The 22,350-nt window shown below is 38.6% G+C and overlaps 1 protein-coding gene across 2 annotated transcripts; it reads right to left on the bottom strand.

Annotated features, from left to right (window-relative positions):
- On the bottom strand, positions 1-16,420 carry LOC143892219 (very-long-chain aldehyde decarbonylase GL1-5-like). 2 transcript variants are annotated; one of them, XM_077396678.1, is made up of 10 exons: positions 16,343-16,420; positions 16,017-16,240; positions 15,697-15,929; positions 12,146-12,365; positions 4,247-4,622; positions 4,037-4,144; positions 2,743-2,943; positions 2,343-2,441; positions 1,759-1,932; positions 1-436 (listed from the first exon to the last, which is right to left on the bottom strand). In XM_077396678.1, the coding sequence occupies exons 1-10, from the start codon at positions 16,400-16,402 to the stop codon at positions 275-277; spliced, it is 1,857 nt and encodes a 618-aa protein (XP_077252793.1). In that variant the 5' UTR covers positions 16,403-16,420; the 3' UTR covers positions 1-274. The 2 variants fall into 2 exon arrangements, with proteins under 2 accessions (XP_077252793.1, XP_077252792.1); XM_077396677.1 differs by lacking the exons at positions 1-436; positions 1,759-1,932; positions 2,343-2,441; ... (1 more) ...; positions 4,037-4,144; positions 4,247-4,622 and adding exons at positions 7,471-7,784; positions 8,189-8,362; positions 9,425-9,523; ... (1 more) ...; positions 10,534-10,641; positions 11,632-12,010.
- Positions 16,421-22,350: the final 5,930 nt, after the last annotated feature.

The raw sequence follows: 22,350 nt of genomic DNA, 5'->3' as shown, positions 1-22,350 counted from the left end.
TTCAGGATGAAAAGAGTTTTAGCCCAATTAAGACTAATCACTGTTATGTATCCGTAAATACAGAGTTTGATCACAATACAAACACTAAAACACATTATAGTGTTCAATACACACCATATTATCTTATATACTTCCAATCACCTATTGTACTAAAGACATAGATCACATAGCTTTAAGTTCTTTCCATGCAATTTCAATTTCTTTATAAGTAACATAGGACGTACTCTAGTGTATATACTAAGAGAAGCATTTCTTTCTCCAGTGCATGACAGAATCACTCCTGCACGAGGGGACGGAACCCGTGCTGAATGGCGGCATCCCATACTTTGCCGACGTCAAGCATCGTGTTGCCGCACTCGTGTGCATCCCACTCTTCTAATGCGTGCACAATTCCAGCCACGCGCCATGCGCTCATAACCCTCCTAGGCAGCCAGTTCTGTTACACATGCAAAATAACAAAATGACATGTATTATATATATATATTTTTTTTGAAAAATGACAGAAATATATTAAAATCATACGAAGAATACATGCATGTGGGACCAGTAGTCCTGAAAAAAATAAAAAATAAAATAAAAGTTCCATATGCTTGAAGTTTATCTGATTCCTTTACTGTGCTTTGAAGAAGCATTCTAAGGTTAAGAAACACTATTGTAAGAAAAAGGTAAGCCTTTTCAAGGATATATGCATCTTTTTAAGAGAAGTGAGAAGGGTGAGAATTTAGAGTTGTATAACAAATTTGAAGACAACCTCTTAATGCCTTGGGTGACTTTGCATTCTATTTATATACTTTTACATTTAAGACATGAAATATATGTGCAAAACTACCTTAGGTAAAACTACTAAAACTGTCTATAATTAAAATTCAAAACATAACTAAAAGGGTTTTGCTAGGGACATTGCATGAAGGCATTTCGCGGCTGGCTGTTTCGTGGGAGAGCAGCCACACGGCTCATTTTCAGCAGATTTTGTCTTATTCATTCAATTCATATGAGGTGGCTGCTCTCAAATGCAACAGCCAGCCGCGAAATGCCTTTCTGCGATGGTCCCTAGCAAATCCCTAACTAAAATTAACTACAAAATAACTACTACGTTCCCTAATCTACCAACCTAATGATCCATGATCTGATATAGTTTGACTAGAAGATCATAGTGGGTTACTAGCAATCTTCAATCAACCTAGGTTGGGTAAGGTTGATATTTTGCTAAACAAATGAGTGAGATTCAACTTGGACCCACACATTTGAAAAGTTAAAAGTCTTGGTTCGATGGATTCAAGTCCTTCAATCAGTACTTTATGCTTTCTCATATGAAGGTTTGGACGAGTCGACTCATATAGCTGTCAAGTAAAATCAACTAGGATGAATTTTGATTTGACCCAACTGAGTTACCAATTGACTTGATAAAAACTTGAGTCCAGTAGAGCACTATAAACATACATATATTTTTCTAGATATAATAGATTTTTTAATAATAAAGCACGGCAAACATGTGTGTGTGGTAGTGTATTACTGAAGGCTTTATGATTTTAAGTCATGGGTACGAGTCTTTGAATCATATTTTATGTATTTCTGTTTTATGGAATTTTGGATGAGTCAACTCATTTTGCCAATTTGAGTTAACTATGCTGAATTTTGAGTTGACTTGTAAAGCTTTAGAACTATGTGCAATGGGAAAAATCTATACATACCATGATGGAGAAGAAAGAAATTATTTTCAATGAGAAATTAAACAAACAATAGTCACAAGGCACTAACCTCACAAGCGTGCATGTTCTCAAGGGACTTAGGGATCTTCATTGCAGGAGTGTTGTAATAAACGCAGTCCTTACGTACTTTCTTTGGAGGGAACTGAGAGAAGGGAATGAAATGAGTCCCCTTCGGTGCCCTCTTTTGCTCTTCCTCTGTCAACCCATCTCCCACCAACCATATCTGTAAAACATAAAATTGTCACGCCAAGAGACCAAAAGGAGAGAATGCACTCGTGCAAGAAATCACGAATAAAAGAATTCATGCCTTGAAAGGCCTCTTTAAAAAGTCCCCATTTTTGTATGCCCGATTTTTAACTTCAAAATCCAGATAATTTCAAAACTCTCACATTTTTTTGAATTAAATGTGACGTTTCCGACTTAAACCCGAATCAAGCAAGAACTTAATGCATCAATTTCTGATATATTATTTGCTAATCATGTAAGAAATCTCACATGTATTAAATCGGACGAGTCAAAGGAGTTTTAATTTAACTCGTAGCGTTAAAACTGAGTCGATGATTGATTCGGAAAGTTCTTAAACAACCACGAAATTAATCCTCAGGCTTAAAAGGAAAAGAGATAAAATTTCACCTGGGAATTGAAACTATTAGAAAGGGCCAATAGACTCCCCAACTTTGCTGGAAACTGTAATTTCAGCTTCTCAAATTCATCTCTGCGAGCCATTGCTACCTGCTCCAACTCAACTCATGTTAGAAATATGAAAAAGAGGGTTGGGCCCTGTCCCTTAGGCCCTGTTGTTTTGGATTTTGAGAATAGGTTGTTAGCCTAAAACTGATAATTGACTCAAAATTACCCACAACAATCAGTTCTCAAAAGTCAAAACAAATGGGACCTTAGAGGTTAGGCCATAAGGGTGAAATATCAAGGTCAAAAGTTAGGCCCCAAATGTGACCATAACTGGAAATAAGAGCCAAATTCTACACCATTTAGAGATAGAAATTAGCATTAGGACTGCAATTAAGCAATGTACCTGTATACCCTTCTGGCATAAGGCTTGGGCAACAGCACAACCTGTCTTTGAAAGATTTCCTATCAGAAGAACCTGTTTTGTTCCTTTGGGAATGCTCTTGAGCACAACAGCAACTGCTAAGCTACTCCCATCCATAATTTTGATCTTTAGATTTGGGTGCTTCCGAAGGTAAAGTTCGCCGTTATTGTTCAGTTCCTCCCCCTAAAATACAAGGCAGAGTTATAAATTCTTAATTAAGAAATAAGAAGTCATCTCCTATTATAATTTATATATCTGAAAGAGAAATGGTACCGACGCTTAAAAATTTAGCATCCCACCATATCAAATTTTAATCTGTGCATAATGTTGGAATGAAACCCGCGAGCTGGTAGTAGAAGATGAGATTCAAGACAAGAAACTTGTTCTCTTGATTCCAAACAAATAAAGAATGAAAACCAAGTTGTACTTCTCAAATCATTTCAAATGTCACTAAAATGACTTTATGTAGAAGATACAAAGCCCAAATTATAGACTGTATATATTTAAAATCCTAGTTGACACTTCTTAACTATACTTAGCTTTCCTAAGCAACCACTTACACACTAAGGCTTAGCTTTCCTATGAACAAGGTTATAAATTTCAACCGAAATCCGACGTTCAAGACCGAAATTGAAACGTTCCAAAACCGAAATGGGCAAAAAGGCGACATATCAAACCTTTCTACCAAATTTCGCCCAAAATTTCAGGATTTCGGCGGAAATTTTGGTTTCGGATAGGACCAAAATTCATGCCGAAACCGAAATTTAAAACCTTGCCTACGAAACCACCAACACAGTAACACTGTCAAATGCAAAACATAAATATACTAAATGACATAAAATTCCAAGATAAAAACTAAGTCCCAAGAATAAAACAAACTCCCAACGAGATTAAATTTCCAATGTAGCAAACTCTCAATGTAGAAAGTCAGTGTAGCAAGTTTCAATGAAGAAGGTGGCAAGCTCCAGTCATATAGCAAGTTCCAAGAGAGGAGGCAGTCAAATGGTTAAACTTCATTAGAATTCCAACATAGACAAAGTAAAAGCAAATCGATGAGAACAAATGATCTCATTAGAAAAAGTCTAATTTAAGAGTGGCAATACCATTTCTCTGTCTCAAAATACAACAAGAGAACCAAATAAAATCACCTGCATGGAGTTCTTCATGCAAAGTAATCACAACCCATCATTTTCTTACAAACACGAATTGTAAACTCGTTTATAAGAGAAATTAAAAACAAGATTTTGATTCTAATCTAAAGAAGGTATGAACTTGCCTGATTTAGAAGGCCTAAGCTTATAACCTTCACTCCCCCTTGGTCTGCCTCTAGTATGGCTTTCTCTATAAAGCTATTGATTACAGCTCTTTGCGACGACATGAAATACTGCAAATGAACCCATCACATTAACCTAGCTATTTCCAAAACCATCATAAGAAAACACAAAGGCAAAAGATAAAAAAAAATGCAAAATTTTATTTCTCTTACATGAAAAGTGTATCTTGGTAATGCCCATGTCTGCATTTTGAGTTTGTCCAGCCTATTACTCTCCACAGTGAAGGTAGAACCAAAGATCCATGTTATCAACATAGAAATCATTGTCAACGGCCATATCATCCACAAATACCATTTGGAAGCATAAGGTTTAGAAGCCACGGAGGCAAATCCAAGCCGTAGATGGTAGATGGAGTGTAATGTAGTTGGATGGGTGAGGTGAACTACATCAGGCATCTCCTCTTTTCCTTTGAGTGAAGTTTCATATAAGACATCTGAAGACTTGTCCACTGTACCATAGAGGTAATCGTACAATGGCATGAACAATGCGTAATTTGTTCGAAACTGAGTGTGATGGAGAGAATGATACCTGTTGGGAAAAAACAACTTAATTTCAGTGTAATTTCAGGAAAATAATGGGGAGATTGGGGTCCTCGTCCTTGGCTCAATATACTAGTGTTTCGTTGAAACTCAAAACCCATCACGACTTCCCTTATTTATTTTGAAATGGTGAATCATATTAGAATGGAAAGGGAAGCCCGAGGTGGGACAGCCCAATAGAACATATTACAAGATAAGAAAGCAGAAACATAAAATACACAACAACAACAGAACAAGACATGGCTGATCAAGGGGGAAGATAATCAAATCATTGTAAAGAGTCACTATTCCACCCCTCTTGGCTAATAGATCAACCTTCTTATTGGCCGCCCTCCTCACATGCTTCAAGACAGCCGATAACCCTGATATAATCTCGTGGATCTCATCTATGAACGGCAAGAATATCCAAGGAGGCGCCACTCCCCCCTTAAGCCACCGGATAACATTTGAGGAATCCCCTTCAATAATAACCTTGTCAAGACAATCACCACTTATTTTCTTGATACCGTAGAATACCGCCTTAACTTCTGCCTCCGAAGCATCGCATACACCAATCGGACCAAAGAAGGCCCATTGAACAACGCCCTTGTCATTACGGCATAACCCTCCCACCCCGGCCGGCCCGGGATTACCAAAAGAAGCACAATCAAAATTAAGTTCGAACATACCAAGAGGAGGTGGATCCCATCTTTGGATGATGCTAGGCAATCTTTCACTACTAAAACACACTCCACCCATCACGACGTCCCTAAGCAATCTTTCAAACATAACCCTCCCACCCATCACGACTTCCCTAAGCAATTAAATCTCCATTTTCCCATACCCACCACTAACACTTCGCTAAGTCATTTTTCCATTTTTCCATACTCAAATCTGTCTTTCTTTAATGTGACATGAGTTGCTCTAGCCGCCACTACATGTGCCATGAGTTGAATTTAATATCCTCCAAAGGACCTCATTGTCTATGTATCTATACGTTTGAAACTCTATTATGAAAGCATCAGCACTCCCTACTTAGGCGGAGCTGAGTTCGGACATGACTAAATTAGATTTTAGACCTGAGGTGCTCAAGCTCAGTCCATGTCTATACAACGGGCTATGAGCACCTCAGACCTAAGCTAGTGGCCAACTCGGTATTTCATGCTCGAACAAAATATAGGGATTTAGATTTTAGACCACCACTTTGTTTGGGGAGAGTTGCACAAGGCCGCACTTTGTAGAACAACACTCTGTTGCTTGTCTTGGGTTGGTTGGTTGGTTTGTTTGGGCGAGCGTTGTTATCGTCGAAAACGAGGAAAGAGTTACAGCTAAGGAGTCTCCCATGAACAGAAAGAAATGCCGAATCCTTGCATGTTCCAGTTGTGTGAATCTTTGACCCTCCTTTTACTGGGGACTCTTAAAGTCATCATTTGGATGGTTAGGATCACATTCATATCATAACCATCTTTTGGATGGTTAGGATCGAAATGCACTGTTACAATATGAGTCACACCACACTTAGCAGATTGTTGGGTCCCACATTGGGTCCCACATTTGGGTCCCACATTTGGTTTGAGACTGGAGATGTGATGGACCCATATTTTGATTGGTCAATCCATCTTTCCTATAAAAAAAAAAATCTAAGCTACAGCTTCATTGGATTGAACAGTAAACTAGGCTTTATTGGATTAAGGGGCTAGGGTTATCCGATTTAGGTGGAACTAACAAAAGTGGCCATTTGGGTTTGCATGTCACACATGTGGGACCCAAAAAGTGATTATTAGGAAATAATCTAGATATTTTTTAAGCATTTGTATCATAGAATTTCTCCATGCGTTCTTGGGCCATGATCAGCTGCTCTTTCAACTCCTCGAGGACTTGCTCTCTAGTTCCACTTAAGTAGTTTCAGGTAGGGTTGCAACTTGGGTCAGACAGGTCGGGTTTTAAATAACCCTACCCTACCGAACGGGTCTAGTACGTTTCTTATGGCAAAACCTTGGATTTAGAAACCTGACCCTACCTGAGATAGTTTCTCTGGTCGGGTCGGGTCAGGTGGGGTTTTATTGTTTAGTGTAGGATGATGACTAATGTCAAAGATTGTAGAAAACAAACCGTCCAATTGTTGGGCCACAACATAAATAGGTCGTGCCTCAAAAATCATTTTCGTAGGATGATCCTAACCCTCTGATTTATTGAAGTTTCAATAACGCAGAGATAATATGATTCGTGGCGCTATAAACCCGTATTTTTCAAAATGTACGCGGTACAGCCCACTTCACAGGATGATCCAAACCGTCAATTTGTTGGGCCACAATGTAAATATGTTGTGCCCCAAAAATCATTTCCGTAGGATGATGATCTTAACCCTCCGATCTATAGAAGTTTCCAATCTATGGAGTGGGCTAGCTGTACCGTACGTTTTGATCAGGTACAGGTTTATACAGCCACACATCATATAATTTCTTGATCATATATATTTCTAACTGTCCATTTAAGAGCCATCATTTGGATGGTTAGGACCAACTGGTTAGTACGATATCCAATCAAGCTGGGGCCAACCAAAGTGGCGGGTTAATCGATCCGATGGCGTGTCACACATATGGGACCCAAAAACTGATCATTAGGAAAGAACCTAACAATGATAAATTTTGGGGAATGTTAATTATCAGCACAACCATGTTTTGATATTATTTCAAGTCTCTCCATGACTCCATCTCGGGACCATCTTTCAGAACTGGCCTACAAATATCCCATGGAATATTTATTCATGTTGGCCAAACATGGCCATGGAGAATACATTTTAACACACTTGAATAGGCGAGGGTCTTTTCTTTAAATTATAGAAGTCGCATTGGTATTTATTGAAAGGTATACAATAAATTTACTAATTAGTCCGGATAACAAGCTGAGCTTATTTATTCTTTTCATCTCATAGTAATGTAACACCCTTACTGTTGCAAATACATATGGGGGATATATGGTATGGTTTTATTTTTTCTATAACGAAGAGTCACACGTGCGCAACTGGAAGGAAACCGTGCTGAAGAGCAGCATTCCATACTTCCTCAATATCTAGCATTTTGTCCCCACACTCGTGTGCATCCCACCCCTCCAAGGCATGTATTATTCCTCCAACACGCCATGCGCTCATAACCCTTCTAGGCAACCAGTTCTGTCACACGTGCAAACACCCCCAAAAAATTAACTATATTGTATCTTACTGTATCAAATCCAAAAATAACGATACTCCACTCCCAAACCATAGGCTTGACATGTAATTACTCCACCTTATCTTTCCTCTTATGTGTAGGCAGCACGAATAATGGGAACAATTTATCAAGGGCGATGATCTATTCACACCCCCTGTAGGATGATTCACACCCATCTTACACATAAAAAAAAGCGTTACGAGTCTGCCACAATTCACGTTAAAAGGGGCCCGAATCAATCTATAGGGGGTGCAGATTTATCATTGCCCTTTTATCAAATGCAATATGATAAATTCGTACCATGATGAAGATGAGGGGAGGTTTGTTCAATGTGAAATGCAATATCAACATTCAAGAAAGTACTGACCTCACATGAGTGTATATTCTCAAGAGCTTTGGGGATCTTCAACGCAGGAGTGGTGTAATAAAGACAGTCTTTGCGCACTTTCTTCGGAGGGAACTGTGAGAAAGGAATGAAACGAGTCCCCTTTGGTGCTCTCCTCTGTTCTTCCTCTGTCAATCCATCTCCCACCAACCATATCTGCACAAACTAAACGCATTTTACTTCTACCTTCTCTTAAGGCCCGTTTGTTTTCTATTCCACAGGTGTGCTGCACGAGGCCATTTATCTACTGGGCTACCATATTTGGGCAATCTTAGCCATTCAATCAATCATTGATTGGAAACGTTAATCATCAACATTCAACAATAAAAAGCCCAAAACGTCCGGTTGTGATTGCGTCACCAGGATCATAAATCTGTTCCATTTTGTTGGTGGGTCCACGTGAAAGAAAAGATCCCACATCGAAAAAGTATTGAGATGTGGATGGGCCTATAAGGGAATGGCCGAATGGGCACCCTCCTCTTAATGGCTAGCTTTTAAGGGTGAGTTCTACCTGGGTCCCAACAAGTGGTATCAGAGCCGGGGTGTGGTAACCCTGGTATGCCTCCCGAGTACGGAATAGTCCCTCGGGGAAGATCTCAGTAACTTCGGTATGCCTCCGAGGACGGACAAATCCCTCAGGGAAGATCTTATAGTTCCCACGTTCCAGGCTTCCAGCTGCATGGAGGCGCGAGATTGTCCATGTTGCTTCCACTCAAGGTTTAAAATTTCGGTTTCGGTAACCGTTTCGGACCCCATAAAAAACCAAAATTTCGGTCTGAAATTTGGTAATTTGGTAAATGGCGAAAAATTGAATTTCGGAAATTTTCGGTTTCGATCCCCACCGGTATCCGAAATTTTAAACCATGCTTCCACTTAGAGTGGGAGATTGCTGGGGGTTTCACATGAAAGCAAAGATCCCACATTGGAAAAGTGTTGAGATGTGGATGGGTTTATAAGGGAGGACGCCCTCTCCTTAACAGCTAGCTTTTAAGGGTGAGTTCTACCGGGGTCCCAATACATTTTGGCATGTTTGGACATTATTTAGGTGACCCACCAAATCAATGGCCCCGATATCACTATATTTGTCACTTGTCATGTGGAGCCATCACAGCTTCAGAATTATTAAGGATGCTTGGATTTTTAGCACCTTTTTTTTTTCGTTTTAATTTATAGCTAAGATTATCAGATCAAAGTTGGGCCAGCTGCTCAAAACCTTACCTCAGTATTGTAACTACTACAAAGAACCAAGTGACTTCCCATCTTTGCTGGGAACAGTAATTTCAGCTTCTCAAATTCATCCCTACGAACCGTGATTACCTGCTTCAACACAAACCATATTAGAAAATGTACAAATTTAGGGTTGAGCCCCATTCTTAAAGGGTTAGGAGATATCGGTTGCAATCTTTTTGCCATGGGTTTGACCCCAACTGATCCATTAGCATCTGCAAGTAGAATGAATCAACGTACCTGGATACCCTTGTGACATAAGGCTAGTGCAACGGCATAGCCCGTTTTAGAAAGTTTTCCTCTGAGAAGAACTTGTTTTGTTCCTAAGGGAATGCTATATAGCACAACGGCAACTGCTAGGGCAGTCCCATCTACAATTCTGAGCTTGAGTTTTGGGTGCTTTTGAAGATAATATTCACCATTTCTGTTAAGTTCCTCACCCTGTAATTTGAGACTAAGTTATAGCCTTATTGAAACAACCCATTAAGTCTTCTTCAGTTAAAAATATCTGAAAACATTATGCCGTTTGTTTTGGATTTTGAGAACCGATTTGAGTCAATACTGACTATTTGGACTCAAAATTAAGGCTCTGGTTTTTTGGGATTTTGAGGATCGATTGTGTCCAAAACTGATTATTGAACTCAAAATTAAGGTCCTATTCGTTTAGGACTATGACAACGGATTGTGATTTATAAAACCGATTATTGGACTCAAATTTAAACGTAATTTTGAGTTCAATAATAGGTTGGACACTCACAATCAGTTGTCATAATCTTAAATGAACAGGGCCTAAACATTAATTTGAGTCCAATAATCAGTTTTGGACACAACCGGTTCTCAAAATCCAAAACAAACAAATTTTGAGTGCAGTAGTCAGTTTTGGGCTTACAACCGGTTCTCAAATTCCAAAACAAACAGGGCCCAAGTGACCCTAACAATCACTTGCAGTTAATTCTTGAAGCAAGTGGCCTAAGTGACCCTAGTAATCACTTGCAAAGAATTCTCACAGTGAGTGATTACAAGAGATCACTTTGAAGAACTAATTTGTAAGAAAATGGAAGCAAGATCTAAATCCTAAATAAAGAAGGGGTTGAACTTACCTGATTTAGAAGACCCAAGCTAATCACCTTGACCCCACCTGCTTCTGCCTCAAGTATGGCTTTCTCAATCAAACTATTGATTGCAGCCCTTTGCCACGATAATGAATACTGAACATGAAAACCATCGGATTAATTAAACTACTGTCCAAACCATTAATACACAGGCAAAGCAACTACGGGTGCAACTCGAGCCTGGACCAGGTTGGGTAAGGTTGAGGCTAACCCTAACCCAACCTCAGGTAGCTAGCACTACCTCAACCCTAACCTGACTCAACCCGAAAGTCAGGTTGGTTGAGGAGGGAAACCCTAACCCAACCGCCCATGAAATCTATCAACTCTAACCCAAACCATCTAATCTGATTTTTCGAATCGGTCCGGGTTGAACCCGGACCATGGCAAAATGAAAAAATATATACAAAAAATAGATATTAGGTTTGGGTCAGATTGAAAAAAAATACAAAAAAATAGATATTAGGTTTGGGGTCAGATTGGGTGAGGACGGGTTCAGGTTGCAATAGCATCATGATAAAATTAGGAGGATGTGATCGGGTTCATGCTGGGTTGGGTTGCCGAAGGCCTCAACCCGAACCTAACCTGGTGTGAAAAATCAATTACTCCAAAAGCTTAAGCTGTTAGAGTTGGCGTTATTTAATCATTTATACTTCAACACACCCCCTCACATGCGGCCCCTCTTTTGGGTTGGCCTTACACGTGGATTTTTAATATCAAGGAGGTGTTGGGTTTTGAACCCAAGACCCCCTTTTGGGTTGGCCTTAGATTTGGATTTTTAATATCAAGAAGGTGTTGGGTTTTGAACCCAAGACCTACCGTGAAGCAATAGCTCTGATAGCATGTGAAACAATCAGTTACTCCAAAAGCTTAAGCTATTAGAGTTGGCGTTATTTAATCATTTATATTTCAACACTTGGAATCAAATCGGGTTGGGAAAAGCCAACCACAAACTAACCCAACCCAACCTGAGCTGAAAATAGGGCTAAACCCGTCAGGTATGGGTTGGGCACTTGGGCCCTACACAAGTTGCACCCCTAAAGGCAACAGAAACAGCAATCTAAAATGCAGGATTATCATATCTCTTACCTGAAAACTATTTCTTGGTATTGCCCAAGTCTGCATTTTGACCCTATCCAGTCTATTCATCTCCACAGTGAAGGTGGAACCAAAGATGGAAGTTAACAGCATGGAAGCCCATGTAAGCGGCCATATCATCCACAAGTACCATTTGGAAGAAACATAAGGCTTAGAGGCGAAGGAAGCGAATCCAAGGCGTAGATGGTAGATGGAGTGTAAAGTAGTCAGATGGGTAAGGTGGACTACATGTGGGATCACCGCCTTTCCTTTGTGTGAAGTTTCGTATAGAGAATCCGAAGACTTGTCTACTGTACCGTATATGTAATCGTATATAGGCATGAACAGTGCTAAGTTGGTCCGAAATTGGGTATGATGGAGAGAGTGATACCTGTCAGGCAAAATCAATTACTGTAAGACTTACACCATAGGATGATCCAAAACCGACCATTTGATGTGCCCCAACTTAAGCCCGTATAGTTCAGTATTTTTCAAAGAAGTATACATTTGTGGGTTGAGTACTTACGAGGGGGTGTACATGATGTATTTGAGAGGTGGGAATATTTGAAAGAGGCGATTAGGAACAATCTCAAAATTGCAATGGCCAAGGTTGTTCATGAAGTCAATATAAGTTTCGTAACCTGCCAACGCTACAATGGAAAGAGTTCCAGAGAGTGACAGCGTCATTAGTGGGATTGTGAACAGTACGAAATAAGTCAAGTTCTCCACGAAGGGATGAATAACAGCTGCCACAAAACAAAAGACAAAGAAAATTAAGCAAGGAAACAGATATGTAGAACAAGATTTTTCAAAAAAGCACAGTGGAACCCACTTCATAGGAAGATCCAAACCGTTCATTTGTTGGGCCTCAACATAAATATGTTGTATCCTGAATATCATCTCCATAGGATGAGTAACCCTCCGATCTTAATAGGGACTTCACATTGTAGAATTCCCTATAGATCGGAGGGTTAGGATCATCCTATGGTGAAGATATTTCAGGTACAGTCAATTTACATTGTGGCCCAGCAAATGAACGGTTTGGATCGTCGTATAAAGTGGGCCAAACTGTATTTTTGAAAAATACTGTACTTCACATGCAGACACCATATAAAATCTCTATACATGTATGCCTTGGAACACACAGACACTCTCTCTCTCTAATTACTTATAAAATGTCATTAGTCACAAAACTATAAACAAGCAATCAGAAAAACTGTTTAAGAAAGTAAGCAGCGTCATGATAGAAAGAGAAATGCTAAAATGAAGGTGCCCTTGTAAAAATCCAAGTAGCGACGGTGCCCCATTGAATCCACTTCACCTAACCACATTTAGAACCCCCTTGAAGAGAAGCAAAATTAATGGAATTATAAATACTTTTGGGTGACACCAATCTAGTGGGCCTGCCTCAAGGGTCCCTTTACTTTAGCATTCCCCTTATAAAGAAAATAGAAATGCTCAAGTATGATGGGACATCATTTTAAAACATTGAGGCCCGCCACTGCAGCTTGGTAGGTCCCACTTTTGAATATCCTAAAGTTCTAAACCACCTATTTGATATGTTTCACTTTGGATTATAAAACATTATCAGCACTACTCTATTTTGATGAGGGCCCTCCTCACTATTTTAAAAGTATGGGATGGCCCGCACCATAGGATGATCCAAACCGTCCATTAGATGGGCCACAACCTAAATAGGTTGTGCCCCAAAAATCATTTCCATAGGTTGATCCTAACCCTCCAATCTAAATAGGGTTAGGATCAACCCTCTAACATGCAGATCGGAGGGTTAGGATCAACCTATGGAAATGATTTTTGGGACACAACCTATTTAGGTTGTGGCCCATCTAATGGATGGTTTGGATCATCCTATGGTGCGGGCCATACGGTACTTTTAATAAAGTGAGGAGTGCCCTCATCAAAATACAGCAGTGCTGATAACATTTCCCTTTCTTTAACCCTCAAAATCACACCAATAATGAAATCCTAATTTCTAGAGTTGTGTATTTTTTTGGGCGTTGATATTTTCACCCCCCTACATTACGCGCATGCCCCCCTTATGACGTGATTTGCCGTGAAAGTGGGCAACTTTACCGCTTTTTGACGTTAAATAACATTATAAGGGGAGCGTGCATGTAATGCAGGGGGTTGAAAATATCATCTCCCTAAAAGAAGATAACGTATTTTTGTTATGTCTAACTGCCAATGTTGAATTGAATGATGAAATATGGTATTTAGATAGTGGTTGTCCACATGACCGGGAACAAATATTATTTTCTCGAAATAGATGAAACTGTGAAACCACGAGTAAGAATGGATGATAACAATCATGTTAATGCCCATGGTATTGGTTCCATTGTAGTTTCTACAATGGTTGGTAAGAAACAAATTCAAGATGTTATGTATGTTCTTGGGTTGGCTCAAAACTTGATGTGTTCTAAATGAAAACACATCAAGTGAAACTTCTTCTCTTGATGTTTGTTTATCAAATCCTGATGAGTCACCAAGTTCATCTGGTGATTCCTCTCCCATGAGAATGAGAAGTCTTGCTGATATTTATGATTCATGTGAGTTTGCCTGCTTTGCAATGAAGCCTTCTAGTTTTGTTGATGCAGTGAAAAATAAAGAATGGTGTGAAGCAATGAAGGAAGGGATTGATGTAATTATGAAGAACAATACTTGGACATTGGTGGATTTGCCACCAAACAAAGAAAGCAAGCATCATTTTGGAGCAACAAAAAGAATTATGAGATATATCCAAGGCACAATCAATTTTGGTGTTGTGTACTCAAAAGTCACTAACAATAAATTGATTTATTTTTCTGATAGTGATTGGACATGTTTTATTGATGATCGGAAAAGTACAACGGGCTATTGTTTTAGCCTTGGATTGGGTGTCATAGCTTGGGCATCTAAGAAGCAACTTACTACGGCGCTCTAAAGCACGGAAGCCGAGTATATTGCTGCTACAACTACATCTTGTCAAGCAATTTAGCTACGAAGAATTTTGCTTGATTTGAAGGATGAACAAGGCGGACCTACGTGGATGTTTTGAGACAATAAATTCACAATTGCCTTGACAAAAAATTCAGTTCATCAAGAGAGGATGAAGCACATTGAGATTTGCCACCATTTCATTAGAGAAGTCACAACCAAAGGAGAAGTTAATTTGAAGCATTGCAACACTGAAGATCAAGTGGCGGATATTTTTAACAAAGCATTGCCTGAAGAGAAGTTCAAAAAATTTCATCATAAGAGTGCAATCATTCACATAGTTTGAGTTAAGGAGGTGTGTTAGAATACTAATTCAATCTATGATTGCTAGTGGCCCCACCAAAGTCTTTTACGCTTTTAGAATTTGAGTTGAAGTCGGTTTCAAGAGGTGTGACGTTCCAAGAGTTGAACGTGAGTTAGAGTTAGTATTGAAAAAGGATTTCTTTATTATATTTGTCTTTAGTTAATAGATAGGCTAGGAAAGCTATTTTATAGCTAGTGGAGTTTTTACTAGAGGTAGAGTTAGACTAGAAGTGAAAAAGTGTGAAACGGTGAATTGCCTATATAAAGGGCTGATTATTATTGTTTTAAAAAATGAATGAATATGTGAAACGTTGGAGAGAAAGAGAACCGTTCCAGCCTCTTTTGTGTTCTTAATAAAAATAAAAGCTCTTTTATTCTCCTCTTGTGATTTATATTCTAGTTCTTTTAATTCTACACTCATCCCTAGGTTTGTCTTGATCTTTGATGAAATTCTGGGCTGAGTAGGGACTCGATTATCTTATTTTAGCCCGATAGAAGATCCGCCAATGGTGAAGCTGACCGGCTAGCCAAGGATGGGGTGTCCAAGGAGTGAAGGAGGGGCTAAAACGGTTTGATTTCCCCCCTCCTTACGGGTTCCATTCATGGTAGGCCTTACTCGTTCCTTTTTGGGATGCGTACGTAGTGTTTATGATGTTATCTGCCTTTGTTTTCTCTTCTTGTGTATTGACCATCTCACTCTTGGCATTTTTTAATAAATTTTTTGCTGCCATTCAAATAAAAGAAGATGAAGACATATGGAGATGTGAAAGAGGAACGTACATGTAATGGGTTCTGTAACAATAGATGAATGGTGGTGCGAATGGTAGCGATTATACAGGTAATGATGGTGTAATGCTCTGTGAAGCCAGTAGTAGAGGAACTCCACTGGACCCGCATGAAGGAGAATGGTGATTATTAAACCATCTATTCTCCAAAAGGGTAAGTGACTTGCCCCTGGAAGAAACTTACTAGACAAGTAGAGAAATGTTCCATTTAGAAGGATTTGATCATCCCTGCCATTCATGTACCAAATCCTTTAGATAGATAAATAAGAGAGATATATATGAGAGATAGAGATAAATGAGAGAGAGGGCTCTGACCAGTTTCCTTCTCTGTCAACCTGTTCAAATTCAATGCCCTTATGGACTATGGTATGTTTACTTCTAGCCGTTTGAAAACGAGATAAGCTTATCCATATCTGGTTATGAAGAAATCTCCACAACAGAAAAGGAAAGATGAGGACGTTTGAAAGATCCCTCTCCCCTTCTCCTTTAGTCGTGTATGAATATAAGCTCTCTGCCACCCAAGGGATCAAAACAACGTACTTGGAAAAACAAGCACAAAATCAGTTACAAAACCAACAATAAGGAACAAAGATAACAAATATGTATATGGAAAATAGGAGGGCAAACGTGGGAATATATACCTTGAAACTTCCTAGTTTCTGCCATGGCCATTCTGTGAAAATGCCTGGTTTGGAAGCCATGGTTTCTTGACTCTTCTTTTACCCTTCTCTTTTGGAGACTCTCCTAGGGGAATTTATACAGATGGATTTCTATAAATGCACTGAATCAAGTACACTGGCTACAATAATGACGTGTCAAAGAAAGAGATGGATTCCTAGAGAGTACCCTGCTTAACAGTTTCTATCACTTTCCGTAAGCTTAAAATTCCATTGTGAATTGTAACTGTCAAAGGAAGAGTTTATGGTGGGTGTGCTGTGCTATCCAAGATTTATAAAAAAAGGCTGAACTATGAAGTAGAGACAAAATATGGGGGTGGATATCTCGATACGCTGCAATTTCTCTAGGCCCTGTTTGGATTGCAAGAAAATAATTCTGATGGAAAATTATTTCTTGGGAGATTTTTTTTTTTGCTTCCACTATGTAGAGTAAAATAATATAATTTTGGTTAATTTAGAGGGATATTATCTTAGGAGATTTGCTAGGGACCATGCAGAAGGCATTTCGTAGAACAGTTGTTGAATGAGAGAGCAGCCACATAGGTTCACTTTTCAACAGATTTTGTCTCATTTAACTCATCTGAGGTGGCTGCACTCCCATGCAACAGCCATTCCGTGAAATACCTTCTGTGATGGTCCTTACCAAATCCCTTATCTTAAAGTAAAGGTCCCACTAAATAAAATTTAAATATAGTTGGTTCAAGTAATAAATACTTTTCCGACCTAAACTTCTCCTCACGTATAATCATGTGCTGCATTGATCACTGTCCCCCCATCTACGGTCTGCCTCCACTCTCGGCAGGAAATGTTTTTTTTCTAGTCATCACTAGGGAAGTTGTTGACCCTAAAATAAAGTTACCAAATTGAGGTCTTTAGGCTAACTTTTACCGGAGAGAACAGCCCTACAGGCTTACTTTTTAGCATTGTCATTTTCATTTAATTCATCTGAGGTGGCTGTTCTCTCCTGCAAAAGTGAGCAGCTAAATGGCTTTCTATGAAATTACCTAGCATATCCCTTAATATAATCTTGCTTGTAAATAAGGTCCGATAGTAATATAATCTTGTTTGTAAATATGGTCAGATCGTAATATAATCGAGTTTGTAAACGATTGTATCCAAAGAGGTTAGGAATTTGCTGGGCAATTTCATGGAAAGGCATTTAGCAGCTCACTGTTGCAGTAGAGTGTTGCCAACTAAGATGAATTAAATGAATGGCAAAATCTACTAAAAAGTGTGCATGTGTGATTGTTTTGTCATGCAAAAGTCAGCCGCGAAATGGCTTTCAGCAAAATTACCTAGCATATCCCTCTATGCAAATAGGAAATTAAGACCATTCTAAGACTATTATAATCATATTCAAGATTTAAACCGTTTGCATATAAGATTGTTAAATTTTTAGTGGAGTGGGAGAAGAAGAAAAACGAATAGAAAAACCCAAAATAAATTCAACTAACTCCGTTTATGGTCCTCTGCCCAATTGTAACACAAAGAAGAAGAAGAAGAAGAAAGCAAATTGTTTTTTTCACGTTCAAAAATCCCCTTTTTCTTTTCCATCATCCAATATATAGCTCGAGATAAAAGAACTCTTTCATAACAAAAAAGATTCCTAAAAGCCACAACCACTAAACATTTAATAAATTTCTTTAGCTAGCTTTTCTAATAAAAGATAGAGATTATAGCATATTAAGAAACATAATCTCTAAGTTATGGAGGTTTTCTAACTTTCCTCAAAGGCTAAATTTTAGGAAGAAAACTTTCCACATTCACAAGATGATCTTTTCTTTCTCGGGCGCATTCAAAAGATATAAGGAGTTAAGGGGTTCACACTCGTGGGTAATCCTGTGAGGGGTGGGCTTTCTCATTCCAAAAATCTGGCTTTCTATACATACATAGGACCGTGTTCTGCATGTGGTTCTCTCTCAATTACTTGTTCCAATATTCCTTTCTCCTTCATGTGTTTCCAAAAGAGGCCCTAAATCTTAAGAAAGAACTAACTATGGTATTTTCAATCCTTTTGCATTCAGGCTTAATTTTAATAAAATAAAATAAAATTAGGGGTTTAGTGTTTGAGCATTCTGTTCATTCTTTCAGTAGTAAAATCTATTTTTAACCAACAAAGATGATATTTCCACCCCTTTTTTGGCCAGCAACACCCGGTCTATTTTAATACTTCCATTGGGAATCACAAGTCTTAAGTTTTCCAACGACCAGTCCCAACTAATGAAAGAGCTTAAAACAAAGAAAGTGATGGAAGGAATAAAAACAACGGTCGGTGATCCTAGCTCCCTTTGGTCAATTGCATGCAATATCTTACTCCAATTTTAGGTCGAAAGAAACAGAGCCTAGCCCTACGATCTATAGAGGAAATGCATAGTATGGAATCCTCTACAGATAGGATGGTTGGGATCATCTTATAAAAATAATTTTTGGGGCACCGCCTACATGCGTGTGGGCCATACATTATATGGGTGTGGCCCATCAAAGGGTCGGTTTGGAACGTCAAAATAGTGGACTATACAGCTATACCCATATAAAAACTCTGAAAACAGATACTAACATTTTGTATTTATGACTAGCCTCTTACACTGCAAAGGGGTGACCCGGGGAAGAAAAGGGGGCTTCCATATTGATATTGATATTTATGGAGGTAGATGAATTCAACTACACTTCGTTCACGTCCACCAACCAAATTATGTATGTGTGGTCCTGCTGAATCAGACGTTCTTTCAACAGCCATCGTTGTGGAAAACATCTCTCTCCGTATTGATGTTATATTAATACAAGAACAAAACCAGCTTGCATTTAGTAGGGTAGACAGATCTAATAGAATGCCATAATGTTGAAAGGTGAAGGATGCCTTGTACACAGATTATAAACTGTAGGGCTCCTCTATAAATGTGATTTTATGGTCAATTTTTGTCTACCATATGGGAAACAAGGGTATGGGTAAGCTTATTGTTGATCTTATCTCAATCGTCCATTCCAAGGCTTTTTTATTTTTAATGGCTCCATTCCGAGCCTTTTGATTGGACGATTGGGAATTTGGGATGATCTAATACGTGTGGTTTGTGCTCATATCGATCTGTGATAGGGCCTACCAAATGAAAGGTCCAAGTCACACCAACACCAACATATGAGCGGCCCAATGCTCATTTTTTTAACCATCCATTTAGAAGACATCGTTAATCGGACGGACGGACGGATGATCCTTTCATTGTGATTTTTTACCCATCTCAGATGAAGGGTCCGAGGTTATAGAATTCCTTTTGGCGGGGGGGGGGGGGGGGGGGGGGGGGGGATTCATTTTTCATTTAGCAATTGTAAGCCATTGTCCATTGACATAATAGTCGGGATCATTTGATAGTGTGTTTTTCAGTGGCGCAATCTCCGCGATTAGACCTGCAAAGTACTAAATCCTAATCAGGCTAAAGGCCATCCAATGAGCACTTGGCATCATTATAAGTGTCATTAAGAGTCATGTAATCTCCGGGGTACAGACGAACCACACCAACATCATGTCTGTAGGACTATAAGTGCACATTAGTTCGCCGGGGGATGAATCACTGCCGGAATACAAGACATTATGCACGACAATTTTAACACCTATTTTCAATTGATTGATCAGCAACTTGGAATCATTTGATAAATATGGATTTATGGTAGTGTGACGTGTCATCTTAATGTTAGGGCGGTTGTAAATTAGCTAGCGTTATGTGGTGGGTCCGTTACCTATTTTTTCCTATCTACCAATTAAAAGCCTGACCAAAAAAATTGAGATCATTTAATAAGGATGATTTTGTGGTCATTGCATTTCCACAGTTGGCCTAACAGAAAGTGTTTGAAACACGCTAATGTTACTCAACCTCTTGGGCCGTTAGGATGCATGGATTTTATAATCCCGGATTTACATACTAAAACATTTGTTTTATAAGCTAAAACCTGAAATCCAGGATTTTTACAATCCAGGATTTTACAATCCAGGATTATAAAATTCATGTCTCCAAACAGCCTCCTGTGTAGGGGTGTAAACGGATTGAATTCGGAGCGGATATGGCTATATCCGAATTCGATTACAGTATACACTATCCGAATTCAAATTCGGATTCGGATTCGACGGATATTTAATATATATTACCGAATTCGTATCCGTCGGATATTGTTCGAATTCGGATATTATCCGTATCCGTTTATCCGGTAAATTCGAACATTTTATTGCAGCGCTTTATCTTTTTTCTCCTACTTACTCGAATGAATTTTCCAAACCTTAAAACTAGACCTCTACATTCTCTTCACAAAATTAACTCTTAAACCTAAAATATATGAGATCATCTTCTTCCTTTTAAAACAAAGGCAGAGAGAGAGAGGGAGGCGATGGGGATGGATGATAGTGTTGGTAGTGGTCTTTGGGTTTTTTTTTTTTTTTTTTTTTGTATATGATGGAATGAGTTTGGGCTATTTTGATGGAATGGGTTTGGGCTATTTTTGTTTTTATATTTTTTTCTAAAAAGAATATTCACTTTTCTTATAGAAACAAAAGATAGTGTGTCATTACTAAAAATAAATATTAATGATATTATTAATAATAAATAAAAAGGATTTACTTCTCGGATTCGGATGTTAAACGGATCGGATATACCATTTACCAGATTCGCATCCGCTAAGAGCCGGATATCTCATAAACGGATTCGGATAATATCCGCTTGAAACGGATTCGGATAATATTCGCTTTAAACGGATTCGGATGCGGACGGTAATCGAATTTCCGAATATCCATTTACACCCCTATCCCTGTGTTTGAATGCTCCCCACCAGCATGCAAAGCATGTGGTTCGATAAAACACGGAAGAAAATGACAAGTTAAGGAGCAAAGAGAAAAGGTAAATAATCAGAATACTAAAGCCACTTTAGCTCAAGAAATTTATAGCAGATTTTTTATATATAATTCCAGCAGGGAAAACGAAACTCTAAAAATCGCCACCAAATTAACCCCCTAAACCATTGAAGGTCATAAGTAATACAATTTTGTTGCTTGTTGACGGCTGCGGAAGCATGCTGAAAGAAGGCGAAGATCACTGGCTCCAACTTGTTGAAGAAGAACACTGTCTCCCTTTGATGAAAAAAAAACCCTCGAATCCACAAAAAAATAAGAGAAAAACTACAATTAGATTTACTACCAACTTACAAGGCTAGAGTGGTGTTGTTCATTTTGAGTGTTGACCCACATATATCTCAGTACATGCATTTGTGCAGATCCTCTCTCTATGGCCTTGAAACATCTTCCAAGCAACCAAATGGCATTTGCATATTCAGAATGATTGTGGGTTTTTAAATTACAAATAATTTACCCTCTTCTTTGCCATCCTTCTATTCTTTTCTAATATACTTTGTTATTTGATAGAGAAAAAAAATGCTAAAGAAAATTGGTTTTAGGGGAAAATAGCATATTTTAGTGATTAAATAATATTAAACCAGAGGTTGGCTAGGTAAAGGGTAAATTTGTAATTTAAAAATAATATTAAACCAAAAGTAATGGCAGTTTATTTTAGGGGTGTTGTGGCAATTAATTCCTAAAAACTTAATCTTTTGGGGAAATAGCATATTTTAGTGATTAAATTGGGGCTTTTTTGGCAAATATCCCTAAAATAAACCCCTACGAGGTAAACTGAGTCTCAAGATCTATCAGACCACACATTGCCAGTTTGCCACCCCTACTCGAAAGCAAAGTAAAAATTTTAAATATTCAAATAAAAATGTAAAGTAAAGGAGATGACTTCATTAATCACTACTTACTGACATTAGTCATAATGAGTGCTTACATAAAGAGCTTACGAGATAAGCATGATAGGATAGAGATAAGAAGATAAGATCATTTTCAAGAACAGAATCCTATGCTAAAACAGTTCACTAACCTATTCTAACTACCTCTCATTTAACTCTCAGCTAATATTTGATGATCCAATGGTCATATCTCA

The sequence above is a fragment of the Tasmannia lanceolata genome, unplaced genomic scaffold (genome assembly GCF_043159265.1).
Source record: "Tasmannia lanceolata isolate RefF3 unplaced genomic scaffold, GAP_Taslan_0.1 ptg000015l, whole genome shotgun sequence".
In the NCBI taxonomy this organism is placed as follows: domain Eukaryota; kingdom Viridiplantae; phylum Streptophyta; class Magnoliopsida; order Canellales; family Winteraceae; genus Tasmannia; species Tasmannia lanceolata.
This window is presented reverse-complemented; position numbering and strand designations above follow the sequence as displayed.